General features: G+C 43.6%; 1 protein-coding gene across 3 annotated transcripts in view; it reads left to right on the top strand.

The window, feature by feature from the left end:
* The window catches only part of HOMER2 (homer scaffold protein 2), a 53,432-nt gene continuing 26,475 nt past the window's right edge, over positions 1 to 26,957 (top strand). For all 3 annotated transcript variants that reach the window (XM_014251343.2, XM_014251344.2, XM_014251345.2), the window contains exons 1-2: positions 1 to 127; positions 22,620 to 22,776. In XM_014251343.2, coding sequence (XP_014106818.2) covers positions 33 to 127; positions 22,620 to 22,776 — 252 coding nt within the window. In that variant the 5' untranslated portion in view covers positions 1 to 32. The remainder of the gene's footprint in view (positions 128 to 22,619; positions 22,777 to 26,957) is intronic.

Consider the following 26,957-nt stretch of genomic DNA (forward strand, 5'->3'; position numbering starts at 1 on the left):
CAGCCGCAGCCAGCCGGGGCCGGGGCGGCCGCATGTGTGAAGTGGGGGCGCGGCCGCCGCTGGCCGCCGAGCGCGGGGAGCCGCCGGGGGGTGCCGCCGCCGCCGCCGAGAGGTGCCGAGACATGGGGTGAGTCCGCCGGGCCCCGGCCCCGCGTGGGCACCGCGTCCCGCCCCGGCCCCGCCGCAGGTGCGGAGCGGGGAGAGCGCTGCCTCCCCGGAGCGCTCCCCAGAAGCGGCGTTTTATAACGTGATTAATCATTGACGCCCGCTCGGGAGCGGGCTCCCGCCCGAGCCGCCGGCGGAGCGGGCACACCGGCGGCAAAATCCCCGCTGGAATGAGCGGGGAGGAGCTCGGGGTGCCGCGGAGCGGGGGCTGGTGAGGGGCCTGGGGTCCGGTCCCTGGCCGAGCGGCTGCGGGATGTGCAGCGAGTTCATTGTCAGATGTTCCACGCGCTGGTTCAGCGGGAGCTCTGGCTGCTGGAGGCATACGGTAAACTTGCCTGAATTGTGCCAGCTGGTCCCTAATTTGTGGAAATATTTTTCCCTTTTTAAATTTTTTTAGCATGCCAGAAGTCTCTGACCACATGTGATGACCTCTTGGAGAATTCAGCTTGGTCTTTCCAAAAATTAGTCCTGTGTTTTTGCTATCCTCTAACTTACATGAGGGGACAAAAGCCAAATGCTGGCATTTGGGCAATTTGTGAATTAAATATCAGGGAACAGAGGTTGAGGTTATGCCTTTGGCTTGAACTATATATAGATTTGAGATCCTCTCGACCAGAATGTCTTGGGGGATTCCAAACCCACACATTTAATTTACTTTATTTTTATCCTATTATGTTCTCTTATACCTTTTCCTTGTCTCTCCTCACCCTCCTGTGGCAAGGAACTGTTCCTCAGTTTCTGAGCTTCCTCTGCTGCTTTCAAGTGTCCAGATTCCTGCTATAGATTTGCTGATTGTTGTCAAAGAGATATAGTTTGAGAGTATATGGATAAATAATGAATTAAAGTGACATGCACATGTCTGAATTTGATACTCAGGAGTACTGAATAGAAGTACAGGGACAGAGGGAGAAACAGGATCTAAGTGAGTATCTTCCCATGTTTCTCCTCAGGATTAGAGGGGGCTCATCTGCTTCTTAATTATGTGGAGTTTCACTGGAAAATAAAAGAGAAACTGTCCTTGGGGTTGGAGAAAGAAGTATTGAAACCTGTCTGGAGCAGCACTGCCCTGCAGAGTCCAGGATGGTCAGAAACATCCATCCATGGGAAACTTGCCTCTGCCACTACCTGCGTGTCTCTAAAGGCAAATGTTTCAGTTGCTGTCATTTTTAACCATTTCCATACTGCTAGATGAGTTTAGCTGTGGCTTGGAGAGAATTGAGGGGAAGGTCACAGTGGTTCCCCACCCTTTCTGTCAGTCAGTTGTAGTTCTGGGCTCCGTGTGGTCCTGCTCTGCCTCCGGAGCTGTTCAAGCTGCAAAAGACTTTGGCTGCAAAGGCTTTTGAGAGCTCTGGTTCTGCTCCTGTCTGTGCTGCTACATGCAGTGTCAGATCATGCAGACTTGTACAGGGAGCAGAAATGTTCACTAGTCTACTTCAATACCCTGATTTAATGTGTTTCTCAGTCATTGCAGTCTTACATTGGTGCACGTGAGATCAAGCTCCCGGTGTCGTTCATTCCCCAGGTTTCAGCGTGGGTTGTACCTTCTCTGGCACTCTGTAAAAAGTTCAGATAAGGTGTTTGGTGAATATGCATTTTTCCAGTGTGTCACATCATTGTCTTGCCATTCACCTTTCTGATCCAGAGAACTTGGAAGCACGTTTGTGATAGCATTACTGCAATTGGGGCTTAGCACACATGACACAGGAGCACCTCCCAGTTTTCTTCCAGTTCCATCTGTGCTGCAAATCCTTCACCTCTGCATGCTACAGCTTTTCCTCCTGTGAAATGTGCACCTCTATACTCACGTGTCTTTGTGAAGCAGGTTGTGGTCAGAACACAGAGCTCAGCCGTTCTTACTTGGATGAATATATTTTGGCCCAGGCATTCCAATGGGATTTGCTTCCTGGGCACATTTTGGTGTCACATATGGGGCATGTACTCATAGAAATTGTGACAATGACTTGATTCTTAGTTCTTAAAGTATTTTTTCTTTTGCTTCCTTTTTTCTTTTTCCTGGGGGTGACCATTGCTAATGATTCATTTAAATGCTGCCTATGGATCTGGCAGTGACTGATGGTGCTATGAAACCTGATACAGCTACTTGAGCTTAGCAAAGCAAAGCTATTTAAATTGCTTATTAGCTGTGAGCTGAGCTATTTAAACTGTTGGTTTAGTTCAACTTACTAGGCAGCAAGGTAGTGTCAAGTTTTACCAAAGCAGTTCACATGTTTTTAAAAAATCCTAATGCCTGTAATACAGGGGATATGAAAACAACATTGTAAAAAAGGGACCGGAAAAAAAATCTTCTCCAGTGTCCATAAAATCAATGTGAAAGTTGCTGCTGACTGAAAACCACTGTATTTTGGTCAAGCCACTGTTAAGAATCTCGCTGGACAAATGTCTGTTGTAAAGGGAATGAATCTTTTCCCTAATCACTTCTTTCTTCTACCCAGCATATCTGATAGCTGCTGTTACCTCAATGCTCGCAGAGCTTAAACTTCAGCTATTTGAAATGTAACACATTTCCAGCTGTAGAAATCTGTGTCTGAAAACACCTCCTGCTTTGTCTCTTGCTGTTGCAAGCCAAGGGCTGACACAATCAAGGAAGTGTCTCTGATGTTAGTGGGCTGTACCTACTCATCTAATAACTGTGGTCTGACTCAGTGTGACCTCAGTTTAAGCAGTCCAAGTTAAATTTACAGTTATAAGGATGCTTGAGGTTTTGGTATTAGCTGATTTAAGAAGTTGATGGATAGCTGTTTCATCTGTGCCTAAATTCTTTTATTATTTTCATTGCTTTAGTATCTTCGTATTTCCTTATCTATCCATTACAAATAATTTCTGTTGTGAGGTGTGTGACAAGTATCCAGTTTGGATTAGACCTGTAAATCTCTTCACTGCTGAAGCTGTTATTTATACTATCTATTGGATTAAAACTCAATCAATTTAAATACCCTCAGGCATTAAAATTGTATTTTAATTCTGTTTTATAAGTCATATCAAAATAACAATCAGGCCTCTGAGTGTTAGAAATTATTGCAGAAAGCTGCACAACCATGTGGAAGTGTGTGCTATACAGGTTAATGTATATGTTATTACATAGATTGTAATGTTATGAACTAGCTCACAGCACACCTTTCTTTTGGCTGACATGATATGTCTTCTCTTTGCTGCTTCCTCAGGGGCTAGTGGGGTAATTTAGTCCCCTCCAGCTGGGATCCATCCATACCTCTCCAGGTGAGCTTTGAGCCAAGCACCAGGAAGTTTGCAAAAGGCAAGTTTCCTAGCCTGGATCAGGCAATGAAGTAGCCTCATCTTAAGGAGATTGGTCTCTTGAACAAAACTCTGTTCCCCCTGTGATATATTCATGGAAAGGTAAATGGGGTTGTATTATGTTGGCTATGTGTGATGTTTTTATTATGCACTGACATTTAAGAGATCAGGAAAGTCTGCCTTGCTCTCCTCCCTTCTGCTGTCAGCAGTACTAATGTCCATTGGCCAACATATGGCTTTATTTGGGGAGTAAAAGGCAAAAACTAATGTGAGGACGAGGAATAAAGGAGATAAACGAAGCAGAAGATGTGATGAAGCTCATGTCATGAAGACAGTAATTTTGGAGGGTGTTCACTTTCTGGTACCAGCAGTACTTTAGAAACCATGGTGATAAGCTTTGCCTGAGAAGCTCTGTGGCAGGGAATAGTGTTGTTGCAGAGGAAATTCACCTTGGCTTTTGTCCAGCTCTCACTGAAATCCATGGGAGTCTCTCGCTGGCTGCCTCCAAAGTTTGGCCAGGCCATCTGTCTAGGGAAGGGCAGACCCTGGGAGTGGCAGGCAGAGAAGGGCACCTGGCTGTCACTGCAGTCTGGGGTCCCTCAAAGCAGGGCTGGGACAAGAGTGTGCCTGAACACAGCTGAGTTGGTGCTGTGAACTCAGGGACTTCTTTTGATATTTTAAGGTCAGCAGCTTCAGTTTGGTCCCCAGCATCGGCCAGGGGGGCAGATTATACCCAGCTTGTGGTGCTTTTGGTGTTGGAGAGGACTGAGGTCTGATAGGTGCTGAGGCCGTTCATCTCGTGGTTTTTGAAGCAGCTGGCTGGGGAGGCTTGATTCTTCACAGCCTTGGTTCCTAACATAGCTATTTCCATTTTGCTGGGTAGATATAAATGGATGTGATTCTGACTTGGAGAATACTGTGTCTGTGTACAAATACAGGTGTCTGTACAAAAATCAGTGGAAAAATCAGGTCCAGAGATCTCGGTGTTCTGGAGCAGTATTTGGGTTCACTGAAATGATGGGGAAACTCCATTGACCTCAATCGTGTGTAGTCCCTTGCTTATGTTGAGCTCATTTATGTAAGGTTAGAGAGGCAGGGAGCTTGGTAGGGCAGGTGGAAGAGGAAAACCAGAAAGACCAAATAGCTAGGTCCTTGTAACAATTTGTGCGTGCTTAGAGTTTTGGTGTGGTTGGATTCAGGTGAGTGAACAAACCTGTTACAGTGTTTTGTCCAAGTGACTTCGCCTCTCACAACTATGTGAGGAGTTCATGGCACTGCAGACAGATACACATAACTGAATTTATAAGGTCTGCTACAGATAAGTTCACCAAATTACGAGAGGAGAAATCTGCCTGTACCACAATTAGTTTGAGCATTCTGCTGCAAATTTCTCAGGCGTTTTGCTCATGTAAGCTATGCAGTAGGAAGAGTGGACAGAAAGAAAACTTGATGCTGAGAGTCATCATAGTTAAGTTGTTTTCATCTGCTAGCCTAATTAATTACCACTGTTAATTTAATTATCAGTTGAGAAAAATCTTATAAATAAAATATTCTCCACAAAGCTGGGATGTCCCTCAAGCCCTTCTTTCTATTTGAAAAGGGAATGGTGAGTAGGTCTCCTGATAACAAAGGCATAATTTGAAATGTTAAAAAGAATTATTTGATGTTCAGTTCCTTTAAACTGAATCTTTTTTAACTGATCCAGGATGTGATCAAGTGTCTCAAACTGTTCAAACATATTCCCAGCATGATTAAACCAGACAGAGGACAGTGAGTTTGCTGAGAATCCAAGAGCAAGGGTATCAGCCTGGTTTTGCATCTAGATTTTCTACTGCTGTGTATTCATTTTACTCATTCATTTGGCTCTGTTGTTCAGTGCCTAAGATAAATAGCCTCACCTATGAATGTACACTTCGGGATGTGTAAGCATCTTAAATCAGCTGTTGGTTTTCCTGTTGACTTTGTGATAGGGTGTGTGCAGAGTGGGAAAGTCCTCATTCCTCAAGGTTGCTACATGGTCAAATCTCTGTCTGCTTTCACCTTGATTGCTCTCCTTCGCCTTTTGCACTCTGTGCACTGCAAATACAGCGTGCGACTGCTTTATCCTGTGATTTGGTCATGGCTCTGTAGGATGTAAATGTGCTCAAAGGAACATATTTCAGATATGTTTCTCTGATAACTTGGCTGTACACTGTAAATAGCTGATGATTGTGTTCTTAAACCTCCGAATGTGGCAAGGGCACTGCCTTCAAACGAAGACAGGAAGTGTTTAAGCTTGAGCATTAAAGAAGCCCTTTTAATGGCAAGAGCAATTAGGCAGGGAATAGACAATTAGTATCTGGGGAGGTTGCTGCTGCGCCACAGCCACGCAGCACCCAGCACAGTTTAGGGCTGCTGTGAGTAGGGCTTGTGTAATACACACGCATGAAAAATGTACCAGATGAGATTGGATGATGCGGTTGATCTTTGATTGTATTTTTGGTGACACATCCTAGCTGCTCTCTGCCTGTTTGTAAGAGAAATCTGCCCGCTGCTGCCGGCTCGGGTGCTCTGTGCTGAGCTCATGTGTGACACGAGGAGCTGGCTGCTTACTCCTCACTGACGTAGCAACTATTAGAGGCTGTTGGACCCTCTGCATCACTTGGAATTGCTTCGTAATGGTAATTTTGCCACTGGGGTCAGGATTAAAATGAAGATAATATTTTAAATAATTGATGCTCGAGGCGTTTTTGGATTTGTTTAAAAAAAATGGATGTTGCTGGCTGACATCAGCAAGCGGGACAGCCTGCTTAATGACTCATAGGGGAGCAGGAGGCTCTGCTGTGTAGGTGTTCTAGGATTTGTGGGCTTCATGTATGAAGGCTAGCAAGAGCTTTAGCTGCAAACAACAGTGGCTTTATCATGGAGCAGGAGTGTGCAGGTTTGAGACAGGGGAACGAGGGAAAAGAGGGTGATGGAGGTGTGAGCAGCAGTGAGTGCTGCTTACTGTGCAAACCTGTTCCCTTCAGTGCAGCATCCTCCTTTCCTGCCTCCTCCATGCACTGATCTGATTTTATTTATTTGACGTGACTTATCAAAATGCAAGATTGTAAAAATTCCTGAAGGGACAAATTGTTTCCTTTCCATCTGGAAGTTTCACTGCAGCCTACAGGATTTAGAAACTCTAACCCTTCTGTGATTCAGAATGAAAATTTCTGTAGAAGTTGCACTTTTCTGCCTATGCATCAAGAGGCCTGGGAGAGCCCTCCAGAGCTGCCAGCGTTGTTCCCCATTAGCATTTTCATTATTATAATAATAATAATAATCCTGCAACTGCATTCTTATCAGGCAACGTTTAGTACCTCAGTGCAGCAAGACAGCAAAGGCCTCTGTGGAATACATTTAAAAATATGTAGCCAGCTTGCAAAATATTTTTTCCTAAAGCTGCTTTTGCTTGTACTGAGGATCTTTCCTTGTGGAACTGTGAAATGGTGCTGTATGAGTGCTTACTGAATAAATACTTGTTGTTTGCTTAACGCTTTGCAGGAGATTCTCCTCAGATATGGAACCACTGTATTTCTTGGGGGGAAAAAAATACAGAATTTTAATCTTGCTTGGCTCTGAAAGGAAATCTTAATTTTATATGTGGAGGTGTAAGCATTTTATTTTTAGTATACAATTACTTATTGTTTCGTCCCTGGAAGAAGGACAGTGTAGCCAGAGCTCGGGAGTATTCAGAGCTTTTCCTTTTGAAAGGTAATACTTCAAGATGTACAGTCTCCCCTCATATTAATTGTGTTGCAATGACTGACTCAAGTTCTTTGCTGTTGGTGAGTTGCTCTGTAATCTGTAACAGCAACACTTTGTTGTTGCCTTTGTTTCATTCCCTGGTTTTATCAGGCTTCTGTATTGCAGCTTCCCACTATGAATCTGTGACACACATCTAAAATGTCTCTCTGCAGTTGTTTGTGGGAACATACAATGTTTTGTGATATTGAAAATGTTCAATAAGAGCATTTGAAAATAGGTGGAGAAGTTCTCTGAGATGAGAAATGCAGAATGTCCCCAGCCAGCACTCAGGGCTGTGCTGGGGCTCTGAGCTGCTTGGAGGATGTGGGAAATGTGGGGAGAGTCTGACACCTTTTTATCACTTATTTCACAGATGGTGGTGTCTAAAGATGAGGCAGGAGCTCTATCCTGGTGGGTAGTTCAGACACTGGTGCAAAGATGGCAACAGCAGAGTTGTCCCTGTGTCCCCCAACCACCCCAAATCCTACAAATCACATGGATGAGTTTGCATGAATTACAGATTTAAAACTTTTTCTGTGCCTCCAAGTGGCAGATTTGGCTTGCAAAGTGCTGCTGATGATTGCCTTTGGAGGATCCTACCTTTTGGGATGGAGCAGTTTCAGCATCTGCGCAGGATGATGTGATGCCAGTCCTGAAGGTGATGTTGTCAGCCCCTATTAGCATAACTTTCTCCCAGAGCTGTCAGTCTCTGTGGATTATTCTTCTGCTATGTTGCATGTCCTGATGTGGAACTGGGATTTCACAGCTTGAGAGCCACAAGGTGGTCAGTTTAATCTTCTTCCACCTTCATACAAAAGAGGAGGTCTAGCCACTTCACCCACTCTCTTTAACATAGTATATATGCAGTTCCCTTTTTTCACTTTTTATTTTCCTCTCTTAATGTTACATGTGCTGGGTCTGTATCTTGTGTGGTCTGTACATAGGATGTACCTAAGCACTGCCCTTCCAAGTAAAGTCTATTTCTTACACCCTCATGGGGTCCAAACCCTTGATAAAAAAAAAACCAAAAGCTGAAATACTCCTCCCTAATTTGCCAGGAGCTTTCTGCTCAGACAGGACAGAAAATGGACAGTGCTCATGGGCAGAGTGTACAATAAGGGCATAACTGTTGCCCTTGGGTAAGGAGGAGATGAAAGTGTCTTTGTACTCAGTTGATGTTCATGTTAAATTTGGTGACTGGCATAGTAGTCCCCTCTCCTCCAGCTGCAATTGGGACAAATTTATTCTTTTATGAAATAATAAAGGAGATGTAGTTGCCTAAAACTTAACAGCACACAGGTGAATAAGAACTCTCTCTTTTCATTATATTTTATGTTTGACAGCTGTTTGTCACTTGCATAGTCCATTACAGGAGATAATTTTCTGTTGCCTGTTGTTTATAGAGGCATTCCTCATAAACTTGTATTTAAAGTGTCCTCTAAAAATGCTCATTCATAAAAACCTATCTAATTTGGTTTATGGTCCTTTTCAAGAAGAACAGAAACTGGCTTGACTGAGAACAGGGATCTGTCACTTCACTACACCCACCCAAATTCAAGGGAATGGAGTTGAAAGCTTCAGTCTGTAATCTCAGTTACAATGAAACACAATAGCTGTGAAGCAAGGACCAGATCCCACGCTCCAGTGAGGAAATTGTTGGTTTAGGAGTTATTTGGGGTAGATGGGGAGGCTGCTCATCTCCCAGGCAGATCTAGAAGTGTTTCTGTGTCCATGTTTATCTGGGGAACTTTTCCCTTCTGTGCCTCTTTCACCTTCCTGTGTGCTTTGGAGCAGGGAAATGAGTATTTGTGCACAGTGTGAAATTCCACTTTGTCTTTTGAGAGCTCTGAAGGACAAATGATGTCTTTAAAGTTTCCGTGTAATCCTCCAAGACTTTCCCCAGACAGAAGGTTCTGAGCATGTGTTTTCTGAAACCTTCAAAATTGCACATTATGGGAGATGCATCAGCTTTCAAGGACGTGGTAGTGTGCAGCCTGATGCTCCTAGCAATCTCTCTCGCCCTGTTTTTCTTCCCCAGACTTTTCTGCAAAGCCTGTGGTTTTGGAGAGGGCTGTGGGGACAACTTCCTTCATTAGCTGGACCTAAGCCTGGGGTAAACACCTCTCCTGTGGCTGTGGTTACTTGCTTTTCCCTCTGCAGGGAAGGTCTGTTCTGAATTTTTCAGCCGCAGAGAAATAATCCTGCATGTGTATTGTTCAGATCTTTGCAAGAACTTTTCGATTGAGTTAGAAATTAGCATTTCAAATTCTATGGGGGAGAAGTTGCCAAAGTTTTTTATATTTTAAGCTTAGAGTTTGGAAAGGAATCAAAATATCTAATTCACTTTGCATTCCCTGCTTGGTCTTTCCTCCCTGCCTTATGAATTTGCATCCTTGTCCTTTGGAAGGAGAGCAATATTGTGCAACTCTATATGGCTTCTCTTGTGAAATACCAAAGTAATATTGCAGTGATCTCCAACACCCTTCCCAATAACTGCTAAATTAGCACAAGTGACATGAGGTTGTACTGGAAAGAGTTTATGCTCATCAGCTGCTTTGAAGGATGACCTCTGAATTATTGGCCAGAAGATAAAATAGACACGCAACCGCTGGGAATGATTTGGGACAGTTCAGTGATGTCTGTTATTCCATAAAAGAACAGATGATTTCCAGGAGTTAGGTGGTCCAGACTTCGCACCTTGGAGTTAAGTTACTTTTCCCCTCTTCCTTTTCTTTTTCCATCTCCTTTTTGACACTTCTCCTTCCCCTGTAGTGATGTTGGAGCTGCTGCTGCCGCCTGGGGGGACAGCCTGGCCAGAGCCCAGGGTGGCAGCAGCTCCAGACCTGGGTCAGAGTTGGCTGGGAGGCACATGGAAAAACACAGGGCTAGTCTGTGCTGTCTAGGGAGAAATGGGCAATTGATTTGTCCTTTTGCTGCCTTTCAGGGGTAGTAAAGGCTTCCTTAAAACACCTGTATTTAGGGAGAGCTGCAAAAGAGGCCTTAAAAGTGAAATCAGTTTAATACTTTGGGTGCTAAAGTGTGAATGTGTGAAAAGCATAGTAAGAATTTCTCACCAGTTGGCACCTTGTCCTCAGTGGCTGAGCAAGTACTTGATCCATTCTGCATACCAACACCAGGCATTAATTTTAGATCACAGAGACCATGAAGAGTGCAGTTTCCAGCTCTTGACTTGCTGTTATTTTACTTACGGCAGATAGGGAAAACTGATACTTGAACTTTTTTCACCCCCAGCAAGGGAGGTGGTTATTTCCACTAGCAAGGACTTTCCTATCATGAAAGTGCATGCAAAACAAATTACTGCACAACACAAAACATTATTTTCAATCCTATTTTAAAACAAACAAATGTTCAGAATTTTGTTCTGAAAGCGAAGCAAAAAAATCATTTAACTTGTGTGATACGGGTTTATTTTTCTAGCGTAAACTCCTGTGGAGAGTTTGAGTTGATTTTGCACACATTTGTTCGGTATAAATGAGCAGTAACTCAGAGCAGAAGAGGAGCAGGTCTCCTGTGTGTGTTCTGCCGTTGTTCTGGAGGGTGAATTGGGTGCTGTGTCAATCTCAGGACGGGCTGTGTCAGCCGGGTGTGCTCCACGCGCGGTTGGGGAGCGCGGAGCCACACGCTCGCTGCAGAGCTCTGCAATGGTTACAGCCTTGGCAGTGAGCAGGGTGAGCCTCTGGTCACTGTTCAGCTGGTTTGATCTGTTTCACAGGATTGCTGGGGCGTAGTTCTGTCCCCTCCCAGTTGATTTCTGTTTTGGGAGGAGGCACGGAGGTAGCAAAATGCATTTAGTGCATGTATAGTCATAGAATGGTTTGGGTTGGAAGGCACTTTAAAAAGCATTTAGTTCTAACCTCTCTGTCATGGGCAGGGACATGTTCCACTAGACAAGGTTTCTCAAAGCCTCATCCAACCTGGCCTTGAATACTTTCAGGGATGGAGCAGCCACAACCTCTCTGGGCAATCTGTGCCAATGCCTCACCAACCTCACAGGGAATAATTTTTTTCCTATCTAATCTAAACTTGGCCTCTTTCAGTTTAAAGCTGTTCCCCCTTGTTCTTTCACTACACGTCTTTGTAAAAAATCCTTCTCTAGCTCTCCTGTAGCCCCTTTAGGCACTGGAAGGCTGAAAATCCAACTCTCCCAGCCTGTCTCTAGATGAGAGGTGCTCCATCCCTCTAATCATCTGTGTGTCCTCCTCTGGACTCACTCCAGCAGCTTTGTGTCCTTCTTACGCTGGGGGACACGGACCTGGGTGTAGTAATCCAGGTGGGTCTCACGAGAGCAAGTCAGTGGGGGAGAATCACCTCCCTTGACCTGTTCTTGGGATGTAGCCCAGAATATGGTTGGCTTTTTGGGCTGCAAGTGCACAGTGCTGAGTCAGTCCTACTCCAGAGATCCTGTGTTCAGGGTCTGGGCAGTCCTCCACTGGATTTCCAGCAGGAAGGGTTGGGTATACAGCTGCCTTTAAAAGTAGGACAATAACTTCAGCATCTTTTCAACCAGAGAGAGGAGAAGAGAAGGAATGAGAAATATGAGGAAAAGGCAGTGCCAGTCTCAGTGCTGCCAGCTCCTAGGGCAGCCAGCAGAGAGTGGCACGAAGCAGGGGCCATGCAGAACAGCTGAAACGAGGCAGGCTGTGCCCTGTGCTCACAAAGCCCTGAGCTCCAGCTGAGGGCCCAGCACGCAGCCGGCTCCATCAATAACCGCGATCCCCGCGGGCCCTGGAGCCTGCGCCGAGCCGGAATCCTGGGAGAGAGCCCAGCCCCAGCGTGCCTGCCCAGCCGAGCCCATTGGTCTTGTCTTTGTTCACAGAAAAATTATTTTAGATCATCTCCTCGTTTTAAACATTTGGTAAGTGTTAATATACTTTCAGCTCGGTGGAAATAATCACCATATGGCTGTAAGATCTGCCATCTGTCCAGAGACGCTGGAATACAATTAGTCTGTGTAGTCCATTTATCAATCTATAAGTGACAATATTCACAGTCCTGGCAACTTGGGTTGCTGACAGAATCAGCACTTGCATAGGCCTACCTGTCTGCCCTTATTACATCAATATATAAATGAGATGGAAAAAATCCCATCACTCAGCTGTGTCCTTCACCCTTGACAGAAAGGAAAAAAGTCTGTAGTAGTGTAAATGAGACTGAGGAAATGGTCTGCCTTAATTTTTGTAGTACTAATTGGATTTTTTAATGTCTAGTAGACCTTAATTTCTTAAAGCAAAGCCAGATTTATGTGCAGTCTTTCAATCAAGAAATACCAGCAGGACAGAGTGTATCACAGGCAAAAAGAAAAATTATGTCCTCTCCTATTTCATTAATTTCCAAGACACAAAAAGCTAAATACTACAAATGTGAAAAAAGTCATTGTTAGCATCATACAGGTGAGAATGTATTTCCAAAGTTTCTTGTTTGACTTAAGAAAAACAAGGAGAGAGTTCTTTAGCAGAGTGAATATATATTTTTTTAAAGGTCAAGGCCTTTTGGTTTTAAAGCTGTTAATGGTCTGACATTATAAGGGTTGTGACTTTTCACTGCTCCTGCCAATCTTTCCCCTGGCCTGTGTCCTAGCCTGGCCCCTCAGGACTGGCACCTCCTTAAAACTGGGGTTAGATTTGGAATAGCTAATGCATATCCAGAAAATAATTTGAATGTTTTACTTGGTTTTGCATATTACCCAAACTCATCTTGCATAATAAGTTTATAAAAGGCATGTGTGTTGTGTTTTGTTTATTCTACAAATTTTCAGCCAGCCCACACTAATTTTTGAGACTTTGCTGACAGGAAAATGTAATTTTTTTGGCATATTTGCTTTTAGCTGTAGTTGTGGAACCTGCATAGCTTGAAAAATGCTGATACTGAAACTAAATCCTTCCATACCCCACACTTTGTATAACCTGTATGTAACTCACAATGTTGGAACCACTGACATGCAGAAATCAGAGGTGCCAAGGGAACAGGTCTATGGGGATCACAAATAGGTGGGTTTTGAGGTTCAGGAAGTTTTGGGATAAGTTTCCCCCAGTATTACCTGCAAATATGTACACTTTGCAGTGTTAGCAGGTTGTAGGGATTTAGTTTTGTGGGGTTTGTGGCAAGGGAAGTGGTGTTTCTTTTTTTGTTTTGTTGCTCTTGAATAACCTGTTGGTTAAGTTTTTCAGGTTAGTAGTTCTCTCTGAAACTCAGGAGACTGCCAGAGGATCCTCACTTTTGCACTGGGGCTGCTGACAGCTTTTTATACCAACAAATAATGTACATATCTGAGATCTGTACTGTAAATCTGACGGCTACAGATGGTGTTATATTTTTAAAGATCAAAGTGAATAAAGTTAGCTTCTAAATGTTTGAAATTTCCTTTGTATTTTTAACTTGAGGCAGAAGAAATGTGTCATTCTGTTATCTTATTGGCTACTAGGAAATACGCAGGTGCCAGGATCCGTGTCCCCCAGTTCCTGAGAGCTGCTGCCTGTGTGCAAGCAGCAACCAAGGCACTCTGCCTGTTGATTCTATTAGTCTATTAAAAGCACCAGCAAACAGGAATCTGCTTCTTTTCCACTGTCTAATATAAACTGCATTGAGTGAGGACTGAGGCTGGCTTTAGCCATTCCTCTTTGTGCCCAGCACCTTGCCCTTGCCCAGCTGCAGCTGTGGGGACCCTGGCAGTGAGCACAGGGGCTGTGCTTCCACTGGAACCTCTCTTTCCTGTTTTTAATGCACTGCCTTTGTTCCTTTTGACCACATTTGGTGATTTTTGTCTTCTGGATCTAGAAGGAGGCTGGTAGGATCAAATCCATTTAAACATGGCAGTGCTGTTGCCAGCCTGGTGGTGCTCTCAGCAGAGGCAAGTCAATACACGCGCTGAAAACCCAGTGTGGGCATTGCTTTGCATCTTTCTAATCTCTTACAGGGCAAATTGCTTATCCTTTAATTGCTTTTCATTTTTACATCCCTCCGTTTCATTAAAGACATGCAGCCTTGTATGAAAGCATCTGTTGGTAGCCTTTCCCTTGCAGTCTCGTGGAGTGCTCAGACCTGAGGGTGTTGTCACCCCAGGTGCTGTGGCAGCGTGTCCCAGCACAGGGCACAGCTGTGTCCTGCCCGTGCTGCTGGCACGTGGTGCTGGCCACCGCGACAAGCAGAGCCCTATCGTTTGCTTCTGAGGTTACAGCTGGTAGGATTTCTTACTTGATCCTTCAGGCAGTAGATCAAAAAGAGTTATACAACTTGTTCTTTAAACTGAACTGATTGGCTTTTTTTTTTTTTTCCTCCCCTAGTGTAAGTGGAAGAAAAGCCTCAGGGGAGAGCATTTGAATAGGGCATGGGAAAGCATATCGATAATTACATGCATGGATTAGTGCACAAAAGCACTCCCCTCCAAGGATCTGCTTAGTGCTGTGGCGTTTGAAATAATGGAGTGTTTAATCATATTATTTTGCAATACTGAGGCTTTGATTACGCCACTGATTGAAATCAGCTTTTCAGATTGCTTTGTGTGAAGATATCCTCATCAGCCATGCAAATTCCTATAGCATGGGAGGAGAAAAGTCATAAAGATGCTGCCCTGGTGGTGTCAGTGGGTTCTACATGCACACACATGGTATTTCGCTCCAGTCTTCTGTCTGTAGGTACCATGTATTTTGATCATATATCCTCTGACATTTAGTCTCTTCATTTTGTAAATAGACATGAAATAGCCTATACAACCTCAAAGTACCCCGAGTCTTCTGTCATGCAGTAGTACAAAGGATTAAAAGTAGTAATAAAGATTCCACTACTGCATTGAAGGATTTTTCTGCTTGTTTATAAATGCAAAATAGATTCCTTCCCAAGGCCAGCTGCATGGGGTAGACTTTGGTCTATGCAGGCATGTCCATGATCCAGAGCTGGGCATCCCCCTGTGCCCTTGGCCTGTGCCAGGATGGGGACTGCAGGGAAGGCACCGGGAGGAAATGTGCTCCTGCTCCTATTGAGCCGCTCTCTCCACTCCAGGGTTTACACTTTCAATGTACAATGGCATTTCTCCCTGAAATGTTACAATGCAAACATTGTGCCACAGCGGAGGCTGTGCAGAAAGCATTAACTCCCCTGGAGCTGGGGTCAATACAGAGGATGTAATTTTTAACCAATCCAGGGCGATAGGATGACTTTGGGGGCTGTTCACGTGCTGATCCAGCTTCATTTGTCACGAGGGTGGGAGAGGTGCTGGGTGTACACAGAGTACAAGTATTTTTCCCAATTTTCAGAGTTTGAATTCACACCTTTGCAAACGGGAGGCTGTGATAACATTACTGAAGTGCAGATTTATGGATCCCCTTTAAATGTCTCCTCAGAAAAGGACTCAGTTACACAACCAGTTTCACACACATGTGCCTCAACTTGTTTTTCTCCAATAAGTAACCTTACCTATGGAGGAGTAGTTCAGGGTCCTCTTAGTTTTTGTCGCTTGTGTATGAGTGTTTATTCACAGTGCCTTGAAAGGTTAATAGACCTCTGGAGATGGCCCCAAAACAAAGTGTGATCTTTCTCAGTGCCCAAGTTAAGCCTTTTAATTTGGATGTTTGGCTTCATAAAGGCGCAGTGGTGTTGTGAGACCTCACAGATGTTACAGTGATTTTCATACTGAGAGCTTTTGTCCTGAAGATCCATTCTTTTGGATTTACTGAGCCTCAAATCAACAATGAGTTTAATTGATGTCTGTGCTTTTAACAGACAATTCTTTAGCTAGCTACTTTTATTCTAATTTTTTTTCTGTCTAAGTAACTGGAACTATTATGTTCCCAAAAAATGCAAGAAGCACTTTTGCTAATTATATTCTGTTGAAATAATAATGCCTGTAAATGAAGAGAGCTAAAAAGATGGATTTTTTTTTGCACAAATTTCATATATTTCTGCAGGTGAGTTGATATAAAATCTAATATCAAGTGGGCACTAGAGAATCATGGCTGGATATCTGAATGAGTTGCATGACCTTGCTCTTGATTAACACTGCTGCCAGATTCAGCACTTCAACCACATCATGAGGATCTTGGTCTGCCTGTAAAATAGGAATTTCTAGAGTGAAAAGAAGGACTTTGAGTAAATTTTATTTCTAACATAGCTGTTTGTTTCTAGTTCTCTCTCTTTTAGGGGCAGTGTAATTTTTGTCCCAAGAGCCTGGGTTTTCCAGAAGTCATTCCCTGTACCTTCCACCCTTTTGGAAGGGGATGCCTCCTGGGAGCACAGGCTTTGACCAGTGAGTCACTGATAATGGCACTTTCAGAGGTGCCTGCATGCTTTTATTTTTTCACAGAGAATAAAGAGCAGCAAAACCCGGGTGCAATTGTGCCTTGCTAGCCCAGCTCATCACTCTAGGCCAGTTCTCCCATCCCCATTTACAACTGATAGTAAATCCTCCCTCTCTCTCAGCCCTGTATTGCTCAGGGTTATGTCTCCATCCTTACAAGTGATTTTTGCTGTGGAAACAAGTGTGAGGAGGAAGGGTTATTTGCAGTGCAGGACCAATGGGAGCTGCAGGCAGTGCTTTGCAGGCACCCCATCCCACCTTCCTCCACAGTGTGGAGGAGCAGCTGTCAAATGCACTGAGAGCTTCTCTCTGCTCTGTACAGACTATTAATTCTTTTTTGTTGAGTGGTGAATATTCAGCTGTTGATTTAGCCTTTTGAATTCACATAGTCAAGAACTTCCCTGGGTAGATGTGGTATAAAACTGCCCTGCAATGATAGTGATAGCAGAGCTGCAGAGAGGAAATGAGGTGATGAATTTTATTTCCAGGCTTGCTAGTGGCTCTGTTATCCTGGGATGCCATCTCGCTCTCCATGGCTGTTTCCTCAGGTGTAAAATGGAGCTATTACCCACCTGCTCTCCTCATGCTGAGTTTTGCACCCTTGCAAGTTGAAACAGGCTCTCATTTGCTCCACTGGTTGTGTGCATTGGCAGCCAGCACCAGAACCTGCCTGTGGCAACTGATGGGATCTGAGTGACCTGGATGAATTAGCATATGGCAATTTGGGAAGGGAATAAACTGCCTGCTCTTGTAATGCCAGTTTGCTGCTACCACATCCAAAAATGCACAGATTTTGTGTCTGCCTCTCCCCAGCTCTGCATATTGCCTGTGCTGTGACCCCAGCCATGAGCTGGGCAGCGATGGGTGTTGAGGTGACACTATCTCAGGCACTGGGCTGGGACAGCTGAATCTGCTGGGTTTGTAGCACAGGGGGATGAACTTGACTGGAGTGTGTGCAGTGAGGTCAGAAGGGGTCCTTCAACTTCATCCTCAGTCATCATCAGGAAACTAATTTGTGTGGCTCTCTCTTCTTCTGAAAAGATTTGATCCAAGATGGCACAAGTGTTGAATGCATAGAGGTAACAGGCTGGAGGATAATGAACTCTAATTTTTGCTTGGAGCAAAGACTAATATTGCATATAAACTGCAACCACTGTGCTAATTGCTGCGTGTGACACCATGAACTGCAACTTCACCCCACAGCAATTGTGTCTTCATCACAGGCCTACCTTTACTTCAATTTTGGTGTTTCAGGGAGAGGAGTTGGTTGTTTTTCAAAGTTTGAAATGTGCATATATATACACAAGTGAGTAGAGTAACAAGTAGGTAAACTATTTTTGCAGGTAATTTTTAGGCATCATAACTTGCCTGGACTTTCATCAAGATGAGTATTTCAAATAGGAGAAAAATTTCCATCCATGATCTAAATAAATACCAATGGGACACCAAACTACTTTTTATGTACATAGAGGATTAATTCTTTTCATTGCACATTTCATTGCACATTTCATTTACTGCACAGGCAGCAGTAGCAATGTTCAATCCAAATAACTGTTGGCACCAATTTTATCATGTTGTGTTTAACAAATAGAGTTTTTCATATCATGACCAGTGATGTCATGATATGTCACAAAGCAGGATTTTGCATTTGCATCTACTCTTCTTTCTTGAGAGATCCTCATTATCTAATACTTGTTACAGCAAATCACTGCAGATCTGCTGGCACTGTCAGGTATTATAAACTCAATGTGTGCATGATGCTGGGCTGTAGCAGGAGGCACCACGTTCCAAAATCTCTGTGCTGATGTCTGCAGGCATGTGCATCCTCCACCAAATGGCAGATATATGAAGACATGTGCTTTTAAAAATATTTTTACTTCAATTGGTAAATTAGACAGTTAATGCAAAGCTTTCTACAGTCAGGGTGGGAAGAGCACAAATAATCCTGTGCTGTAAACTAGGAATCCTTATCCCAGGAATTTTAAGTGGTCTGCTAGTGAAAGTTTTAAAAAAATGTGTAATTAGTGGTTTTGCTTCCAGTGGAATACCAGATCTCCTGTCACAAATATACTTGATGTTCCAGATCCTACAAAAATTATTTTGTCCTTGTGACTTTGTGGTCAGTGCATCCACCTGATGTACACTGGGCACTCCGTGCGTTTAAACGTGTCTGGGTGCTGATCCCGCAGGCACCCCTGTGGGTCACCATGTTTTATTTACTAGCAAAAAGGATTGCTGCAGTACAGAGTGTTCACTCACCAGTGCCTGGTTGGGAGCTGGCTCCACATGGCCCCACACGTGGATCCCGGATCCGTGGCTGTCCCGGTGCTGCCCAGCCGGAGCTCGCTGTGTCACAGCTCCATCGGCCACCAGCATCCCGCAGCCTGGAGGATGCTGGCTGCCACTCAGCAAGGACTCTTTATAGCTGAAGTGATTTAAATCACTGGTTGTGCTCATGATTCAAGTGATAAACAAGGAAATTTGAATTAAATAATTTGAACTTTTCCTAACTGAGAGCTCATTCCCGTTGATTAGGAAGAGTAATACAAAACACATGGCTTGCAGCTAGTCACACACTTGTAAAATTTGGCATGGTTGTATCTTAACCAGAAAGTGATACTGTCTCTCACACAGCTGTGGAGAACTTAGTTAGCTCTAGAATCTCGTGGTTTGCTTTTTAAATTCTTCAGAAAAGGTTAATGACATTAAAGGAGAGTGGTTGTTTTTTTACTTGAGATTTCACTTATATGAAGCAAGGACAGAAATTAAAGGTCGACTGCAATGTGTAAAACCATGACCAGAAAATGGCAATTATATTTATAAAACATGCTTGCCATATTTAATAGTAAAAAGCATTCTCTGTCTTAAATTGTATTACCAATAAAGAATGATTAGGTGTGATTTTCTACTTTTCATGTTTGACTTTTCAAGCAGCTTTATTCCGAGCCGTGGATGTTACTGTCAAATTGATTTTTAAACAGTTGGAGTTTTTAAAAGAGTATTTAATCAATCATTAACGACTTTGGTTAAAATTAATGAGATTTTAAATATTCATAAATTCTCTTTGCCTCCATGTGTGGGTCCAAGCCCGGCTGGCAGTGCTGCTGCTCCAGCCTCCCCGGGCAAACTGGCAGCCTCATGGAGCAACCAGCTCACAGGGCTCCAAGCATGCAGAAAGTGCTGCCAGAATTTCAACTTAGCATTGCTGTTGTTTCATCATAAAAGCTGATAAATCATAAATCTCTGATAAAATGAAAAGGAAAGGAACCCTGGGAAATGAAGTAATTCTTCTACCAGTAAAGTGCTTTCTTGAACCTAGAAGTTACAAGTGAGTAAGACAGAATAATCGTTCTCAATTTGTAGTGCCATGGTGGAGGGTTTTAAAAGTACCTAATTTAGTGTTTCACTTGAAAATTGAGTGCCACAGTTTCACACAGTTGCCAGTGTGTGCTTGGGTGGTCAGAGGAGTTGGGGATGCAGTGCACATTTTCCCAGTGCTAAAGCTCTGGAGCTCGTCAGGGCAGTTGGCTTTGCCGTCCTGTGGGAAAGCGCTGGCACCAGCTCCCAGCGCTGGTGCCGAGTCCTGGGCTCTCTGGGGCAAGAGCTGAGCACAGAACTGCAGCAGGGCACACACAGACACAGAAATGCATCTTCTGTTCTGAATTGTTATTAGGCAACGCCAGGAAATCCAGGAGGTTGTGTTCTGGGGGCAGGAAGTCAGAAATCAGTCTGGGGTCTTTGCTGACCTGTAGAGCCACCTATGGCAGGAAGGGCAGAGGCACATGGAGCATCCAACTGGCCCTTCCAAATCTGAGTCCCAGCTAAAGGTCAACAGATCAGCTACCTCAAATGATTTCATTTCATTTCACATTGATGTTTAAGTTTACACATTGCATTTTCTTATTTTTAATAATTTATCAACTAGCATGCTATCACTGTGACACAGAAAGACAAAATGCAGGTGGACCTTTTTGTTGTTGATAATCATAGGATTAGAAACAGAGATTTTGCCTTTACTTCTTAATAAAAGAATGAATAGATAGATGGATATTTGCAGCCCAGAGCTTCACTATCCATTGATTTATCTACTTGGATATATGTGTACACCTCCTGTTTCAACTGTAGCAGCTTCAAGATTCCTGAACAAATGGAGATGGATAGTTGTGGGCCTTTGCCTTCATTTTGCCTTTATTATCTCCAGATTTACTTTATATGCTTACTGCCCCTGCTGCACAGCAGCCAGGCATAGTTTTAACAGTGTTTTCTGGTGTAGTTAAGATAATGTAACAGAATTAAAGTTGTCTGTGGAATAGGTTTGCAAGGAGGAAAATTCCTAACATTTAGATTGCAATATTTAGGTCATGTTACTGTGTTTTTAGTAGAGTCAAGTGAAAATATACAACTAGGTTAAAGGCAAAAAAATTTCAAGATTATTTTTCATTCAGGGAATGTACATTTCTTAAAAGAGTACACAGCTTGGTGGAAACTTCCCCTCCCTGAATTTGTTATTGCAGACAAGCTCCATGACCTCTGTAGGTGATACAATGTTAATCCTGTGTAATGGATGAGGAAAGTATTTAAAATGTTAAGGATACCTGGCACTTCTTTCCACCCAGCTGAGGATGGCATCGATATTGGCATGAAATGAGAGCTGGGTTCAGCAAGTTACTGATAAAGGAGAACTGAAGCAAATGCTACTCTTTGACAGCTGTAATATGACAGTCCCATTGTCATTTCAATTTATTTTGAGTAAGTATTTTACATGGTTCAGCACAGCTGTCTGTCCAGAAACCTGCAAGCCCCTGGAAAAGTGTAGAAGTGTAAGTCTTGCAAGGAGAAAACCACTCTTTCATTTTCTCTCTCCTGAGGCCTTGCTGGGCTTTGCAAGTTCACTCCATCTTTCCTGAGCTAATTGTACTCTTAAATCACTTCATCTGTTTGATATTTGCAAATTTACTCCCCTTGATTTTAATTTCAGTTTCTGGGTGGTAGCTCAATTGCAGTACCACTGGTTTTGGATCCTGTCATAATTCTGTCAATTACCTGTTCATGATGTAATATTTTGTATGGGACAAGAATATCTTGAGTGGTACACTTAATATAAAACATTATATAGTGTAGCTTTTAAAAATCAAAAGCATGAAAATGCACATAACTCAGTAGAGCTTGCTTTGCAGTTCACTTCTACTGCTAAACTTGGATTAAAGGTGTGCTTGGTGGTGAACGCAGTTTTATGACATTAAAGAAAGGCTTCATTCTGATCTTTAACCTAGATGAGTTTGTATGTATCACAGTTGGTTCTTTTGGTCCTGCATATTCTCTGCATTTCTGTGTGATTTGCTTGGTCACACATTGAAGGTAAAACAAAACCCCTCCATTGTGTGCACAGTCTTCCTGAGGAGAAAAAGCATCTGAGGAAGGCTGGTGTTTAGGAAAGGGATTTCAGGGGTGCTACATCACCCACTGAGAGCTGAAAAGGCAATATCTGTATCAACACTGGAGTTTGGTTCTGTTTCTTTTCCCCCCCTTCACTTCCCAGGGTGATTGAATGGTTTGCATCTAATGAAATTTTCATGCACATCCACAGAACAGTGGGATTCTGAGGAGAGAGATTAATATTTCAGTAATTATAGCATGCCTGTATGTCACTGGAGTCCTTGGTGCACCCACAGAGGAGCCCTGGCTGTAGGTAGCAGTTCACTGGAATGTCAGCAGGAGGAAATCCAGCTGGGGGTTTGTTGCTTCTGGGAAAATATGTGGATGGGGAAAGAAAGAAGGAATGCATATGAATGTCCTTCCCTGGAAATAAATATGTTGAGGAATAGATGGGTACTGAGGTAGTTTAACATGGGGAGAAAAAGGCCAGTTGTTTCCTGGGCTATGGCAGCAACTTTAGGATGCTGAGTGTCATTTAGTGATGCCAAGGAAAGGTACTCAAGGCTGGAGTGTGGCTTGGCAGTGTCACTGCTCTGCCTTTTCGTTTGGGGGATTGCCAGGTGCTCTCTGCCTTGTGCTTTCAATGTGCCTGGTCAAGCTGGGCTGCTGGGACATTTCACCTTCCGCAGACTCATGCATCCATCTCTCCTGTCCCTCCCTATTCCAGAGAACAGCCCATCTTCACCACCAGAGCCCATGTCTTCCAAATTGACCCCAGCACGAAGAAGAACTGGGTCCCCGCAAGCAAGCAGGCTGTAACTGTTTCCTACTTCTATGACAGCACGAGAAACAGCTATCGGATTATCAGTGTGGATGGAGCCAAGGTAGGAGGTACCCAGCGTGTTTCTGTGTGGAGAGGTGTGGGACTGGCAGCCCTGGCTGAACACACACAGGGGCTGCATTAAATACACTGTAAATACTCCATTTTTTATATTATCCGCTATGGAGACTTGTAGTGATAATTGGAAGAACACAGGGCACCCTAAAAGTGATTTTGCCCAGCTTATTTGAATTTATCTCTGATGAATTTGACTTCATGATAGGTGAGCCAAGAACTTTTATGTGTCCAAATTGAGTCAGTAGCATGGTATCTCAAACAGCCACCTATATTGGGGTAGATAAGGCTGAGGCCTTTCTGGTGATAAAAATGTTCTTTTTAAAAGGAATGAGGAGACAGATACATGCAGACTATAGCTTTTAATTTAAATGCCAGCTGCATTTTCACTTTTGCCTGGCTGAAGTATTTACAGTTTAGCACTTAATTTTCTTCAGCTTTTGCACTGGAGTTCATCAGCCTTAGGTGACAAGTTAGGCATGAAGGCTCTTCCCCCAACCTTTTTTGTTAATTTGTTTTGCATTACCAACATGTGCTTAAGTATTTGCTGTAAGAATCCAAATCAGTCAGTCTGAATAGGTTGCTCAGACAACTGTTTTTATTACAAACTACATTTATCCCTCTCATTAGTCCCTCCAAAGTCACTTGATGGGTGACAGCTTTCCCCTAGCAGACCCCAGTCAGAGGTATAAATGAAAACATTTTGCCCATGTACAAAAATCATTGGTCATTTCTGTCACTGCACAAACCTCAGGGTAACAGGATGAGTTTACAGCCTGTTTATCTGTGTTCCTGTTTGGATAAGGATGTTAAAATATCACTGTTCTGGGAGATAGTGATCACAGAAATCATCCCTTAATAAAGCTTTTCTATTTGTCATGCCTATTTCACATACTTGTTTTTCCAAACATCTCCTGTGCTATATTTGGTTATATATTGGCTTATAAATCAGCCATACTGCCTGCTTTAATTGATGGTAATGTTTCATTGACACCAGGCCAGCATTAATGTGTCCCCACCAGGATGCTGTTTGTGCCAGTGCGTCCATCCCCGGGAATCTGCAGTTTGCAGCCCCTGGGACCTGCTGGGGGACACTGAGCCCCCCAGATTTGCTCACACACGAAGGATGCTTGTGCTGAGGCTGCTGCTGGTGGGCTGCTGGCCTTACAAACCTGGGCAAGTGCGACTTCCCAGCCAAAACTGCTGCACTCGCAGCAGAGGCTCGCTTGATCTGTGGCTGTGCATGCATGCATTAAGACCAATTAATGAAAACAAAGTAATTACTGTATGTAGTGAGGGAAGCTGCAGGGGCAGCGTATGGCCACAGCCAGAGGTCCTGCCCAGAACTGTAAAGTGTGTGTGGAGAACAAGCTGGGCACCCAAGCTTTGCTTTGCTCAGAAGGAACATTACCCTCCATCCCCCACATTTTAACATGTCCTGGGAGAAGGTGAGCTTGCCATGATTACAATTCTCCCCTGGGGCTTCCTGAGCAAGAATCAATTGCTGGCCACATAAATTATTCCTCTTGTGTTGAATCTTTGCTGATTAAGGAACAGGTCAAGAATAAATGCTACCTTCATGCTCACCTCTACAGAGTCCTGTGACCCTGCCTGACCATTCTGAGTGCTAATTGGGAAAAAAACCCTGGTGTTTACGCCAAAAGAAGTTAAAAGTTGCATTTTCCCCTTCAAACAACTCTAGTTTAGTGTTTTGACCTACTTTCCCAGGCAAAAATGAAACTGGGTAGAACTGTAAGGAAGAATATAGACAGCTTCAGATGATGGTGTCCTGCTTTCTGTACATCTCATTAGAATAAATTCTTCCGTGTGTTGGCAAATACCAGATGGATTAATGTGACAGCATCACTGTGGGCATAAGTTATGTCTGCTTTAAGGACAAAAAAGCTGAAGCTCAAGTAAATTAAGGGACTTGGCCCTAAAAGGAAGGCAAGGATGAAGGATGTGTATCTCTTACAATTCTCCATCCTTGTCTGCTCTGCAGAGGGGCTGCTCTAACAGTTTAATTTAGACAAACATATATTATTCACATTGGCTTGTAGAGAAATTTCAATTCAATCCAACTTGTATGAAGATGTTGGATTAATTTGGGGGTCCTTTTTTTTACCTTACATGACATTACATACTAATGATAAAAATACTTTGAAGTGATCAAGAATACAGGGTCCTTCCCTTGTGTATTGGTCATCACCTGGTTGCATAAGCTTGATTTTACTTGTAGCATTGCACATGTCACGCTGGGCAGTGTTGAATTGCCAGTGTGTGGAGGAGCTGGAGCTGCTGGAGCCCGTGAGCAGAGCACAGGGCAGGCTGTGCAGTGTCACCCTGATGAGTCCTTTCCTCCTGATGCAGCACTGACCTGATGGGCTCTGATCCTCGCAGGAGCGGCTTCCTCAGGCAGCTGCTGCTGTCCTCAAAGGTCCAGAGCCCTGTCCTTCAGTCCCATCCTCTCTTCTCCCAGCAGGCACAGCCTGTCCCTATCTCCTCCTCGTCCCTCGGCCCCACATGCCTGGGGTGCAGGGCAGAGGGGAGCACAAGGATTTAGCAATGAGCTCAAGGTGGGGATTAAGGCAACTGCTGAGCCCATGTGTTTAAAGGTGCAAATATTGGTAACTCAGTTTGTGAGCCTGGCTGGCAGAGGAGTGCCCCGTTCAGCACAGCACTGCCTTTGCCTTACCCCTTGGGGAAGGATAGGAGAGTCTGGATGCTGCACATGGAGGTGGTGAGAAAAATGGAATAGAAGGAGAGTAGGGGAAAGATAGGAAGCAGAGTGAAGTCTAGGGAGCTTAACTCTTCCCTTGCAGAGGAGTATTCAGAAGTCCAATATGCAGGCCAGCCAGGAGAGAGCACACGCCTGCAGGTGCCAGGTTTCTTTCAAATTGCCCCATCCCAATAACAAACCCATTAAAATACCTGGGGAATGAAGCACTGCAGAGAGGAGACCCTAGATCCAAAACAGCTTGTACCACTTAAATTTTTCTTGTTTGCAAAGCTAGAGACAACAGCTCTTCTAATTCCTGTGTCTTTCACAGAGAAACAGGTGCTGTGGACAGAGCTTACAATTTATAGCAAAAGATTTCACAGATACCATATGAGAATATGCTGGATGATCTTAACCAAGATACCATGACCAAACAAGGGAATAGATTAGTATATCTTTCAATTACGTTACAATTAACTTGTATGTTGTCGAGCAAGTAATTTCATCATGTTTTAAGAAGTTTCTAGCCAGAGGCTAACTGCAGCATAATGAATGCTGGAGGAAATGATACACTAGAATGCAAGGGCACACACTGATTCAGAGTTAAGGAGGCAAGAGACTTCACCATGTGAAAGTGCCCAGTGTTGTGGACAGAAGTCAGCCCTGTTGACAAAAGACAGAATATGGTGATGATGCAGGGAGAACGTGGACTTGCAAGTGTCCAACTGCTGTGCAGTGTGTGGGGAAAGCCACACACAGGGCTCCTCATTAAAAGTGACCTACATTGGCCTGCCTTTTGGAGGCAGAAAGGAAGTTTGACAGTATGAAAATTATGCAGACCAATAGCCCCTGTCATCCTCAGGAATAATGCATGGTAGTACACTGGTTGGTGGGTTTATTTATTTTTTATAAACTGAAATTACGTGTTATCCAAACAGTATAGAGAAGAGGGAAAGGAATTTGAGATGGAAATATAATCCCTCAGAAACAAGCCTGTGCCCTCTTTTCAGATGTTCATGTTGTATTTCTATAAAACTTGTAACTGCAACAACATCATTTTTCTCTTTTGAGAAATGAGCTGTTAATAAGGAACATAAAGCTAGCTTAAAAATTAATAGCCAGCAATAAAGTGCATAGTGAGACACACTGAGTTGGCAGCAGCAAAGAAAAGTGACGCAGCAAGAGTCATCACAGATGCCAGTCCTCTGTTGTCTCTGAGAGATGCTTAAACAGATGCCTAGAAAAAAATTAAAATCAGGATTTAAAAGATGACTGCATTGAAAGAGTAGTTGTGGAAAATACATGATACACAAATAAAAACTGCATTTCAGAGGAAAAAACCAGTCAGCTGACACTCATTCACAGTTCCTAGTTAATTTAAGAGTTTATTACCTGATCATTACCTTGAATATTGGAGATCAGCAGCTAAGTTGGGCATAAGTGTGTGAGAG

The sequence above is a fragment of the Pseudopodoces humilis genome, chromosome 16, assembly GCF_049639895.1.
Source record: "Pseudopodoces humilis isolate 2021_Gansu_Grassland_sample_001 chromosome 16, ASM4963989v1, whole genome shotgun sequence".
Lineage (NCBI taxonomy): Eukaryota > Metazoa > Chordata > Aves > Passeriformes > Paridae > Pseudopodoces > Pseudopodoces humilis.